This window comes from Procambarus clarkii, chromosome 1, assembly GCF_040958095.1.
Source record: "Procambarus clarkii isolate CNS0578487 chromosome 1, FALCON_Pclarkii_2.0, whole genome shotgun sequence".
NCBI lineage: Eukaryota > Metazoa > Arthropoda > Malacostraca > Decapoda > Cambaridae > Procambarus > Procambarus clarkii.
In genome coordinates, this window is record NC_091150.1 from 60583527 (window position 1) to 60596645 (window position 13119).

The 13119-nt window shown below is 49.2% G+C and overlaps 1 protein-coding gene across 1 annotated transcript; it reads left to right on the forward strand.

Annotated features, from left to right (window-relative positions):
- The first annotated feature begins 478 nt into the window (after positions 1-478).
- LOC138363697 (uncharacterized) lies at positions 479-2671 on the forward strand. Its single transcript, XM_069323088.1, has one exon. The coding sequence runs from the start codon at positions 479-481 to the stop codon at positions 2669-2671; it is 2193 nt and encodes a 730-aa protein (XP_069179189.1).
- Positions 2672-13119: the final 10448 nt, after the last annotated feature.

A 13119-nucleotide genomic window follows, 5' to 3' on the forward strand; every position in this document is an offset into this window, starting at 1 on the left:
GAACCCTAACAGCATGATGGAGGACGGCACAGAACCCTGGAGGCGCATGGCGAGAGTGCGGGTCCCACACGGAACCCCCTTCTATCTCCGGGTAGGGACAGCATTCATCCTCACATGTAGAACCCGCACAAACCAGGCAAAGTACCTACGTAGAAGATCCTCAGAGAACTCAAAAGGCATCCCATGCACAGCCACATACGTCGTGACTCCACAACGGTCGGATAGGGTTACCGACCCACCATCCCCAGGAAGATCGAATGAGCGCCCATCATAGCGCATGACGATATCTTGATAAATCGCCGGAGAGTTGAACTTGACTATCGCCCGCCGGCCGGCGAGCAGCTGCACACCACATACAGACTCCACTGGGACAATAAACATATCAATCATTACCACCTTCACAGCGTGGTACGAAGTAATCCCAGAAAACTCCAGGCCAATGGAGGCCTGCCTGGAGACACGGGGCACAGGCTCCCCCATGATCGCAGACCGTCACGGCCCCAAGGCCCCCTCAGCAATAACACGGTACACAAGCCACGTCAGCAGCGACACGAGGTCCTCACTCCTCGCCGGGTCAACAACAACTGCCACCTCTGTGACCTCCCACACCTTACTGGCCTCCCTCACTTCCCTGGCCTCCCTCACTTTACTGGCCTCCCTCACCTTCCTGGCCTCTCTCACTTTACTGGCCTCCCTCACCTTCCTGGCCTCTCTCACTTTCCTAGCCTCTTTCACCTCCCTGGCCTCCCTCACCTTCCTGGCCTCTCTCACCTTCCTGGCCTTCCTCACCTCCCTGGCCTCCCACACCTTACTGGCCTCTCTCACTTTACTGGCCTCCCTCACTTTACTGGCCTCCCTCACCTTCCTGGCCTCCCTCACCTTCCTGGCCTCTCTCACTTTACTGGCCTCCCTCACTTTACTGGCCTCCCTCACCTTCCTGGCCTCCCTCATCTTCCTGGCCTCTCTCACTTTACTGGCCTCCCTCACTTTACTGGCCTCCCTCACCTTCCTGGCCTCCCTCACCTTCCTGGCCTCTCTCACTTTACTGGCCTCCCTCACTTTACTGGCCTCCCTCACTTTACTGGCCTCCCTCACCTTCCTGGCCTCCCTCACCTTCATGGCCTCTCTCACTTTACTGGCCTCCCTCACTTTACTGGCCTCCCTCACCTTCCTGGCCTCCCTCACCTTCCTGGCCTCTCTCACTTTACTGGCCTCTCTCACTTTACTGGCCTCCCTCACCTTCCTGGCCTCTCTCACTTTACTGGCCTCCCTCACTTTACTGGCCTCCCTCACTTTACTGGCCTCCCTCACCTTCCTGGCCTCTCTCACTTTACTGGCCTTTCTCACTTTACTGGCCTCCCTCACCTTCCTGGCCTCTCTCACTTTACTGGCCTCTCTCACTTTACTGGCCTCCCTCACCTTCCTGGCCTCTCTCACTTTACTGGCCTCCCTCACCTTCCTGGCCTCTCTCACTTTACTGGCCTCCCTCACTTTACTGGCCTCCTTCACCTTCCTGGCCTCTCTCACTTTACTGGCCACCCTCACCTTCCTGGCCTCTCTCACTTCCCTAGCCTCTTTCACCTCCCTGGCCTCCCTCACCTTCCTGGCCTCTCTCACCTTCCTGGCCTTCCTCACCTCCCTGGCCTCCCACACCTTACTGGCCTCCCACACCTTACTGGCCTCCCTCACCTTCCTGGCTCCCTTTACCTTTCTGGCCTCCCTCACCTCCATGGCCTCCCACACCTTACTGGCCTCCCTCACCTTACTGGCCTCCCTCACCTCCCTGGCCTCCATCACCTTCCTGGCCTCCCTCACCTCCCTGGCCTCCCACACCTTCCTGGCCTCCCTCATCTCCCTGGCCTCCCTCACCTTCCTGGCCTTCCTGGCCTCCCTCACCTCCCTGGCCTCCCACACCTTCCTGGCCTCCCTCATCTCCCTGTCCTCCCTCACCTTCCTGGCCTTCCTCACATCCCTGGCCTTCCTCACCTCCCTGGCCTCCCACACCTTCCTGGCCTCCCTCATCTCCCTGTCCTCCCTCACCTTCCTGGCCTTCCTCACATCCCTGGCCTTCCTCACCTCCCTGGCCTTCCTCACCTTCCTGGCCTTCCTCACCTTCCTGGCCTCCCTCACCTTCCTGGCCTCCCTCACCTCTCTGGCCTCCTTCACCTCCCTGGCCTCCCTCACCTCTCTGGCCTCCTTCACCTCCCTGGCCTCCCTTACCTTCCTGGCCTCCCTGGCCTCACTCACTCTCCTGGCCTCCTTCACCTCCTTGGCCTCCCTCACCTCCCTTTCCTCCCTGGCCTCCTTCACCTCCCTGGCCATCTTCACCTCCCTAGCCTTCCTTTCCTCCCTGGCCTCCTTCACCTCCCTGGCCATCTTCACCTCCCTAGCCTCCCTTTCCTCCCTGGCCTCCTTCACCTCCCTGGCCTCCCTTACCTTCCTGGCCTCCCTGGCCTCACTCACTCTCCTGGCCTCCTTCACCTCCTTGGCCTCCCTCACCTCCCTTTCCTCCCTGGCCTCCTTCACCTCCCTGGCCATCTTCACCTCCCTAGCCTCCCTTTCCTCCCTGGCCTCCTTCACCTCCCTGGCCATCTTCACCTCCCTAGCCTCCCTGGCCTCCCTGGCCTACCTTACCTCCCTAGTGCTTCACACAACCATTGTTAGTGACTAACATTCCACAACAATCCGTGTTGGGGCCGTTCTTTGTTACCGCACTCTCTCTCCTTGCACCTCATCCTCTCTATGGGCCAGTCTCACCTAGTTCTAGAGGCGGGCACTCATTTGGGCTCTCAGTTTCCACCAGTGTCCCCTAGTGCGTGTGACCCTTGTTTTAAATAGCCTGTCTTTGGCTACCCTATCAATTACTTTGAGAATATTTTATGTGGTGATCATGTCCCCCCTAACTCTTCTGTCTTCCAGCGATGTGAGGTTTAATTCCCGTAGTCTCTCCTCGTAGCTCATACCTTTCAGCTCGGGTACTAGTCTGGTGGCAAACCTTTGAACGTTTTTCAGTTTAGTCTTATACTTGACTAGATATGGACTCCATGCTGGGGCTGCATACTCCAGGATTGGCTTGACATATGTGGTATACAAAGTTCCGAATGATTCCTTATACAAGTTTCTAAAGGCTGTTCTTATGCTGGCCAGCCTGGCATATGCCGCTGATGTTATCCTCTTGATATGGGCTGCAGGGGACAGGTCTGGCGTGATATCAAGTCTTTTTCTCTTTCTGACTCTTAAAGAATTTCATCTCCCAGATGATACATAGTTTCTGGCCTCCTGCTCCCTACACCTATCTTCTTTACATTACATTTGCTTGGGTTAAACTCTAACAACCATTTGTACGACCATTCCTTCAGCTTGTCCAGGTCTTCTTGAAGCCTCAAGCAGTCCTCCTCTGTCTTAACTTTTCTCATAATTTTGGCATCATCAGCAAACATTGAGAGAAATGAGTCTATACCCTCCGGGAGATCATTTACATATATCAGAAACAGGATATGACCGAGTACAGAGCCCTATGGGACTCCACTGGTGAATTCACGCCAATCTGAGGTCACACCCCTCCCCGTAACTCCCAGCTTCCTATTGCTAAGGTGCTCCCTTATCCACTGGAGCACCTTACCAGCTACTCCTGCCTGTCTCTCCAGCTTATGTACCAGCCTCTTATGCAGTACTGTGTCAAAAGCTTTCCGACAATCAAAGAAAGTGCAGTCCGCCCAGCCTTCTCTTTCATACTTAATTTTTTTTACCTAGTCGTAGAATTCTATTAATTCAGTCAGGCAAGATTTACCCTCTCTGAACCCATGTTGGCAATTTGTCCCTTCTCTCCAAATGTGTTACTAGGTTTTTTCTCACGATCTTCTTTGTCATCTTGCATGGTATACAAGTTAAGGACACTGGCCTGTAGTTCAGTGCCTCTTGCCTGTCGTCCTTTTTGTATATTGGGACCACATTCGCCGTCTTCCCTATTTCTGGTAGGTCTCCCATCTCCAGTGACCTACTATACACTATGGAGAGTGGCAAGCAAAGTACTTCTGTACACTCTTTCAGTACCCATTGCGAGATCCCATCTGGACCAACAGCCTTTCTAACTTCCAGTTCCAGCAGGTGTCTCTTGACCTCATCTCTCGTAATTTCGAACCTTTCAAAGGCCGCCTGGTTTACTTCCCCCTCTCCTAGCACAGTGACCTCACCTTGTTCTATTGTGAAGACCTCCTGGAACCTCTTGTTGAGTTCTTCACACACTTCTTTGCCATTCTCTGTATACCTGTCATTGCCTGTTCTAAGTTTCATTACCAGGTTATTCACTGTTGGTTTCCTTCTAGTGTGACTGTGGAGTAGCTTTGGTTCGGTCTTGGCTTTGTTTGCTATATCATTTTCATAATTTTTCTCTGCTTCTCTTCTCACCCTAACATACTCATTCCTGGTTCTCTGGTATCTCTCTCTCTGCTTTCTGGTTTTCTGTTGTTCCGGAAGTTCCTCCACACCCTTTTGTTCAGTTCCTTTGCTTCCATACATGCCCTATTATACCATGGATTCTTCTTTTGCTTCTCGGATTTTTACTTTTGGGCCGGGATAAACCTGTTTACTGCCTCCTGACACTTTTGGGTGACATAGTCCATCATATCTTGTACAGACTTAGCTCTGAGGTCTTTGTCCCAAGGTATTTCCCTTAGGAAACTTCTCATCTCATAATTCCCCTTTTGGTATGCCAGCCTTTTGCTTCCTAGTTTGTTTGTTTTTGGTGGGGGGGGGGGGGGGAAAGATAATTCCTAGCTCTACCAGGTACTCAAAGATCAATACACTGTGATCACTCATTCTCAATGGTGCTTCCATCTTAACTTTCCTTATATCCCACTCATTTAGGGTATATATCAGATCAAGCACGGCTGGTTTATCTTCTACTCTCATTCTTGTTGGTTTCTTGATGTGCTGGCCTAGAATGTTTCTTGTTGCCACGTCCAGCAGCTTACCTTTCCATGTTTCTGGTTCACCATGTGGGTCTCTGTTTCCCCAATCTATCTTCCCGTTGTTGAAGTCTCCCATGATTAGTAGTCCAGATTCATTCCTGCTAGCAATAGAAGCTGCCTTCTCTATTATGTTAATGGTGGCCATGTTGTTTCTATCATATTCCTGTCTGGGTCTTCTGTAATTTGGTGGTGGATTATATATGACTACGACTATAATTTTTTGTCCTCCAGTTGTTATGGTACCTGTTATGTAGTCACTTAAACCTTCACAGCCCTGAATAACCATCTCCTCAAAATCCCAGCCTTTTCTTACTAGCAGAGCTACACCACCACCACCTCTTCCTTCTGTCTCTTTCCTCATAACATAGTAGTCCTGTGGGAATACTGCATTTGTTATGATTTTCGTTAGCTTTGTTTCTGTGAGTGCTATTATGTCTGGGTTTTCTTCTTGTACCCATTCTTCAAGTTCATTTGCTTTATTTGTAATTCCATCTATGTTAGTGTACTATGCCTTGAGGCTCACTTTCTTCTGTCCCTTCTCAAATCGCCTCCTTGGTGGGTGTTCTACTGGTGGGGGAAGCTGTTCCATGGGTGTGAGGATTTGTGAGGTGGATAACAGGGTCTCCGAGGATACTGGGGTGAGGGGTGGGGGCCAAGTGAAGGGTTATGGGATGAAGGACAGGACAGAAAAGGTGGGAGGAGGGGAGGGGGTAGCAGGGTTGGAATGGGGGGTGGGGTAGAGAGATTTGGCTGAGCATTTGAGTGGGGGCAGGGAGGGTTTGGGGTATGGGGGGTTTCTATGCAGAGGAGGGTGGTGGGGTTGCCCTCCTCTCTGGTGTTACTGGGTAGCTGGTTGTGGGTTTCCCCCCTCACCTCTATGGATGTTGTGTTTTGAGCTGGCATTTCCTGGTTTTGCCCTCTCGCCCTGTGCTTCTTCCTTGCTTCTGCCACACTGGCTCTCTCCTCCCTCGTCATGTCCCTCCCCAGCAAACAATTTTAGGTTGCCACAACATATCTGGAAAGTATTTGAAAGGATTGGAAACGTTTGTTTTATCGTATCAGATACGATATTGTGTGTGGACTTAAATAGGTTTCCAAAACTTATAACCAAAACCTACGTATCTAACACTAATTTGAGATGTTGTGGCAACTTTACAATCCTAACCTGAATCATTCATAATCCATTCATATACCAATATGAATATACCAATATGAATCTCTTATGAAAGGTTTGAGCCTATAATCTGAACCCTTTTCACATCTTTGTGTTTAAAGTTAAATTTCTTGAAATTAAATTATATTTTATATTTTATTATTTTTATTATATTTTATATTATATTATTATTTTCAATTTAAATATTAAAACCAATTTAAGGGTAAAAAAAATCTAATAATTTATATTTCTTTTATTATTTACTAACAATTATAATTATTTACTAACGAAGAGAGGGGAGGCTGTACGGCGGAGAGTGGCGGCGGGCGGACAGTGGCGGCAGTGGCGGATAGTGGCGGCGGGCGGACAGTGGCGGTGGCGGATAGGGCGGCGGGCGGACAGTGGCGGCGGGCGGACAGTGGCGGCGGTGGCAGATAGTGGCGGCTGTGGCGGATAGTGGCGGCGGGCGGACCGTGGCGGCTGTGGCGGCGGTGGTGGACAGTGGCGGCGGGCGGACAGTGGCGGCGGCGGGCGGACAGTGGCGGCGGCGGGCGGACAGTGGCGGCGGCGGGCGGACAGTGGCGGCGGCGGGCGGACAGTGGCGGCGGCGGTCGGACAGTGGCGGCGGCGGTCGGACAGTGGTGGCGGCGGGCGGACAGTGGTGGCGGTGGGCGGACAGTGGTGGCGGTGGCGGACAGTGGCGGACAGTGGCGGCGGTGGCGGACAGTGGTGGCGGTGGCGGACAGTGGCGGCGGTGGCGGACAGTGGCGGCGGTGGCGGACAGTGGCGGCGGTGGCGGACACTGGCGGCTGTGTCTGGCGGTGGTGGCGGGCGGTGGCGGGCGGCGGCGGCTATGATGAGTGGTGGCGGCTGTGGTGGGTGGTGGCGGCGGTGGTGGTGGGTGGTGGCGGCTGGTGGCAGGTGGTGGTGGTGGCGGCTGGTGGCAGCTGGTGGCGGCTGGTGGTGACGGCTGGTGGCAGTGGCAGCTGATGGCGGCTGGTGGCGGGCGGTGGTGGCAGCTGGTGGTGGTGGCAGCTGGTGGTGGCTGGTGGTGGTTGTAGTGGTGATAGCGGCTGGTGGCGGGCGGTGGCGGGCGGTGGCGGCTTGTGGCGGCTGGTGGTGGCGGCGGTGGTGGGTGGTGGTGGTGGTGGGTGGTGGTGGCGGCTGTGGTGGGTGGTGGGTGGTGGCGGCTGTGGTGGTGGGTGGTGGTGGCGGTGGTGGGTGGTGGTGGTGGCGGCGGCGGCGGCGGCTGTGGTGGGTGGTGGCGGCTGTGGTGGTGGGTGGTGGCGGCGGTGGTGGTGGGTGGTGGTGGCGGCGGCGGTGATGGGTGGTGGCGGCGGTGGTGGTGGGTGGTGGTGGCGGCGGCGGCTGGTGGTGGTGGGTGGTGGCGGTGGGTGGTGGGTGATGGCGGTGGGTGGTGGCTGCGGGTGGTGGGTGGCGGTGGCTGGTGGCGGGTGGCGGCAAGGCGGGTGGCGGCTGGTGGTGGGTGGTGGCGGGTGGCGGCTGGTGGTGGGTGGTGGGTGGTGGCGGGTGGCGGTGGGTGGCGGCGGGTGGCGGCGGGTGGCAGCCAGCTGGGACACACCCTTCACCCCTGAAGGTCTGAGCACAACTAACCATATGTCTCTCTCTCACCCACCAGCCCAGTGTTGCCAGCTCGCGCTCTCAAAATGTTTCCTTCAAAGATTGTATATTATCTTTGAACAACAAGTTTGATTATCAAGGAAATAATGCATATATTATTGTCACATTAATACTGTGCAATATCTTATTACATTCCTGCTAAATAATTATAATTTGAAACAGGACAAAAAATCCAACATATATATAAAAACCAACATTAGAGATCACGAGGCCTAGGCCTAGGCCTGTCTGTGACCACACATCCTGCCTCCCTGGCCTGCTACCCTCTCACACCTCACACTCTTAACTCTCTCATAATCACTCTCACTCTCAATCACTCTTACGCACTATTACTCACTCTTACTCTCAATCACTCTTACACACTATTTCTCTTACTCTCAATCACTCTTACGCACTATTACTCACTCTTACTCTCAGTCATCCTTACTCACTCTCATACTCACTCTTACTCTGTCACTCTTACTCTCTGTCACTCTTACTCTCTGTCACTCTTACTCTCTGTCACTCTTACTCTGTCACTCTTACTCTGTCACTCTTACTATCTGTCACTCTTACTTTCTGTCACTCTTACTCTGTCACTCTTACTCTCTGTCACTCTTACTCTGTCATTCTTACTCACTCTCAGTCACCCTTACCCATTCATACTCACTCTCTCACTCTTACTCTCATACTCTTACTCTCAATTACTCTTACTCTCAATCACTCTTATTCTCATTCTTACTCTTACTCTCACTCTTACTCTTACTCCCAATCACTCTTACTCCCAATCACTCTTACTCTCAATCACTCTTACTCTCAATCACTCTTACTCTCAATCACTCTTACTCTCATTCTTACTCTTACTCACTCTTACTCTCAATCACTCTTATTCTCATTCTTACTCCTACTCCAAATCACTCTTACTCCCAATCACTCTTACTCTCAATCACTCTTACTCCCAATCGCTCTTACTCTCAATCACTCTTACTCTCAATCACTCTTACTCTCAATCACTCTTACTCTCACTAACTCTCAATCACTCTTACTCTCACTCTAACTCTCAATCACTCTTACACACTATTACTCACTCTTACTCTCAGTCATCCTTACTCACTCTCATACTCACTCTTACTCTGTCACTCTTACTCTCTGTCATTCTTACTCTCTGTCACTCTTACTCTCTGTCACTCTTACTCTCTGTCACTCTTACTCTGTCACTCTTACTCTCTGTCACTCTTACTCTCTGTCACTCTTACTCTCTGTCACTCTTACTCTCTGTCACTCTTACTCTGTCATTCTTACTCTGTCACTCTTACTCACTCTCAGTCACCCTTTCCCATTCATACTCACTCTCTCACTCTTACTCTCATACTCTTACTCTCAATTACTCTTACTCTCAATCACTCTTACTCCCAATCACTCCTACTCCCAATCACTCCTACTCTCAATCACTCCTACTCTCATTCTTACTCTTACTCCCAATCACTCTTACTCTCAATCACTCTTATTCTCATTCTTACTCTCACTCTTACTCTTACTCCCAATCACTCTTACTCTCAATCACTCTTACTCTCAATCACTCTTACTCTCCTTCTTACTCTTACTCTCAATCACTCTTTACTCTCAATCACTCTTACTCCCAATCACTCTTACTCTCAATCACTCTTACTCTCAATCACTCTTACTCTCAATCACTCTTACTCTCAATCACTCTTACTCTCACTAACTCTCAATCACTCTTACTCTCACTCTAACTCTCAATCACTCTTACTCTCATACTCACCCTTACTCTCAATCACTTTTACTCTCACTCTTACTCATTCTGTCACCCTTACTCTCACTCTTACTCACTCTGTCACTCTTACTCTCAGTCACTCTTACTTATACTCACTCTTACCCACTCTCGCTCACTCTTACTCACTCTAGTTAATAAGAACACGCCAATATAAGACAACAAAACGTTTTCAGATTCTTTCATACCACTTTCCAGCAACTTTTATAATTTATATAAATTATCTTAGGGAATAATACATAAATTATATATTTAAACATGATATTAGTGTTTAGTGGAATGCATAAGGAGTCAAATTGTGTTAAAAAGAGCGATTTTTAGACAATTTGGAAAACTACTTTTTTCTGATCATATTATAACAAAATGGATTTTGAACGTTTCACTCAGCCAATATATATCATTCACAATTTATTAATGAATTTTACAAAAAAAAAAACATAAATTTTATATTTAAACATGTAAAAGCTATTTGTAATACATTAGGAACAAAAAAGTTGTAGAGAAACAATTTATTATAAAACCTTTGTGTTTGGATTTTTTGATTAAAAGTTTCTCAAAGGCTCTCCTGCACCATTCTCAATGCAAATCATTCCCACGCCTATGGGAAGAGATAGACAAACGTTTTCTAGATGATTTGTGTTTGCTGGGTCTGGAGGAATACTTTTTTCAATTCTCCCATATATTGTAGGTGGCTCTTCCTAGTTAGAATCTTCTCCTTTGTGTTCTCATTTGCAAACGCTATTTTTAACACATGGTCTCGGTCTTTGTTGTACCAGCCTAGCCTGAAAACCTTCTCAATGCTATACTCAGCCCATTCCATCTCTATTGCTTTCTGTATTTCATTCACTGCCACTTTGTCCTTATCATTCCACTCTGTCCTATTGAAGCCTTGCTGCTCCTAAATACTTACAGCTACCACTGTTCTTTTTCTTTCCAGCAGCTGGCTAGTGGAGCATGCCACTTCCTGTGAGGTGTCTGCTTTCATGACTACCTCCATCACTGTGGACATTACTTCAGAGATATTCTTTTTTAGCATTTCTGCAAATGTTGCATTTATAGTGGCATTCTCTTCCAATATAATATTTCCACCTTCTCCTTGGATGATTATCTTAGTCTCAGCCTCAATGTTGTTCTCTTTGAGGGTTCGAATCTCTTCCTTTGCTGCTGTCAGCTCTCTTTTCAGGTTGCATCATTCCCTGCATCTCACTCTTGATACCTTCCAAAAACTGGGCGAAAATTTCCCTCACCTTGACTTTACCCTGTTCCCCTGTTATTTCTGGCTGTCATGCTTGCCCCTGTTCCTGTTATGCCGTGATAGGGTGTGTCAGATTGGGGGTGGGGAGAGAAAGAGAGAGAAAGAGAGAGAGAGAGAGAGAGAGAGAGAGAGAGAGAGAGAGAGAGAGAGAGAGAGAGAGAGAGAGAGAGAGAGAGAGAGAGAGAGAGAGAGAGAGAGAGAGAGAGAGAGAGGGAGAGAGAGAGAGAGAGAGAGAGAGAGAGAGAGAGAGAGAGAGAGAGAGAGAGAGTGAGAGAGAGAGAGAGAGAGAGAGAGAGAGAGAGAGAGAGAGAGAGAGAGAGAGAGAGAGAGAGAGAAGGGGAGGGGGGGACGGGGAGAGGGAGAAAAAGTGTGTTAATTGGTGTGTGTGTACTTTATGGGTGTGTGTGTGTGTGTGTGTACTCACCTAGTTGTACTCATCTAGTTGTGATGGTGGGGGTTGAGCTCTGACTCTTTGGTCCCACCTCTCAACCGTCAATCAACTGATGTACAGATTCCTTAGCCTACTGGGATCTATCATATCTACATTTGAAACTGTGTATGGAGTCAGCCTCCACCACATCACTTCCTAGTGCATTCCATTTACTAACTATTCTGACACTGAATAAGTTCTTTCTAATGTCTCTGTGGCTCATTTGGGTGCTCAGCTTCCACCTGTGTCCCCTTGTTCGCATCCCTCCAGTGTTGAATAATTCATCCTTGTTTAGCCGGTCGATTCCCCTGAGGATTTTGTTGGTTGTGATCATGTCCCCCCTTACTCTTCTGTCTTCCAGTGTCGTAAGGTGTATTTCCCGCAGCCTTTCCTCATAACTCATGCCTCTTAGTTCTGGGACTAGTCTAGTAGCACACCTTTGGACTTTTTCCAGCTTCGTCTTGTGCTTGACAAGGTACAGGCTCCATGCTGGGGCCGCATACTCCAGGATTGGTCTTACATATGTGGTGTACAAGATTCTGAATGATTCCTTACACAGATTCCTGAACGCCGTTCTGATGTTAGCCAGCCTCGCACATGCCGCTGATGTTATTCTCTTTATGTGGGCTTCAGGAGACAGGTTTGTTGTGATATCAACTCCTAGATCTTTCTCTCTGTCTGTTTCATTAAGTACTTCCTCTCCTATTCTGTATCCTGTGTCTGGCCTCCTGTTTCCACTTCCTAGTTTCATTACTTTGCATTTACTCGGGTTGAACTTCAACAGCCATTTGTTGGACCATTCACTCAGTCTATCTAGGCCATCTTGTAGCCTCCTACTATCATCCTCTGTTTCAATCCTCCTAATAATTTTTGCATCGTCGGCAAAAATTGAGAGGAACGAATCTATACCCTCTGGGAGATCATTAACATATACCAGAAACAGTATAGATTCAAGGACTGACCCCTGCGGGACTCCACTTGTAACGTCTCGCCAATCTGAGACCTCACCCCTCACACAGACTCGTTGCCTCCTATAGCTTAGGTACTCCTCTATCCACCGGAGTACTTTCCCGTTCTCTCCCGCCTGCATCTCCAACTTTCGCATTAGCATCTTGTGTGGCACTGTATCAAAAGCTTTCTGGCAATTTTAAAATATGCAGTCTGCCCACCCTTCTCTTTCTTGCCTTATTTTTGTTGCCTGGTCGTAGAATTGAAGTAACCCTGTGAGGCAGGACCTGCCATCCCTGAACCCATGTTGATGCTGTGTTACAAAGTTCCTTCACTCCAGATGCTCCACTAGTTTTTTTCGCACAATCTTCTCCATCAGCTTGCATGGTATGCAGGTTAGGGACACTGGCCTGTAGTTCAGTGCCTCCTGTCTATCCCTTTCTTGTATATCGGGACTACGTTAGCTGCTTTCCAAAAATCTGGCAGTTCCCCTGTTGCCAGTGATTTGTTATACACTATGGAGAGTGGTAGGCACAGTTCTTTTGCTCCTTCTTTTAGTATGCAAGGGAAGATTCCATCTCAGCCTATAGCCTTTGTCACATCCAACTCTAGTAAACATTTCCTTACTTCCCTGCTGGTAATCTCAAACTCTTCCAGTGGTTCCTGGTTAGCTATTCCCTCTCTTATCTCTGGAATTTCTCCTTGCTCTAAGGTGAAGTCCTCCTGGAATTTCTCCTTGCTCTAAGGTGAAGACCTCCTGGAATTTCTCCTTGCTCTAAGGTGAAGACCTCCTGGAATTTCTTATTCAGTTCCTCACACACTTCCTTGTCATTTGTAGTGAATCCTTCCGCCCCTATCCTTAATTTCATAACCTGTTCCTTTACTGTTGTTTTTCTCCGGATTTGGCTATGCAGCAATTTAGGCTGAGTCTTTGCCTTGCTTGCGATGTCA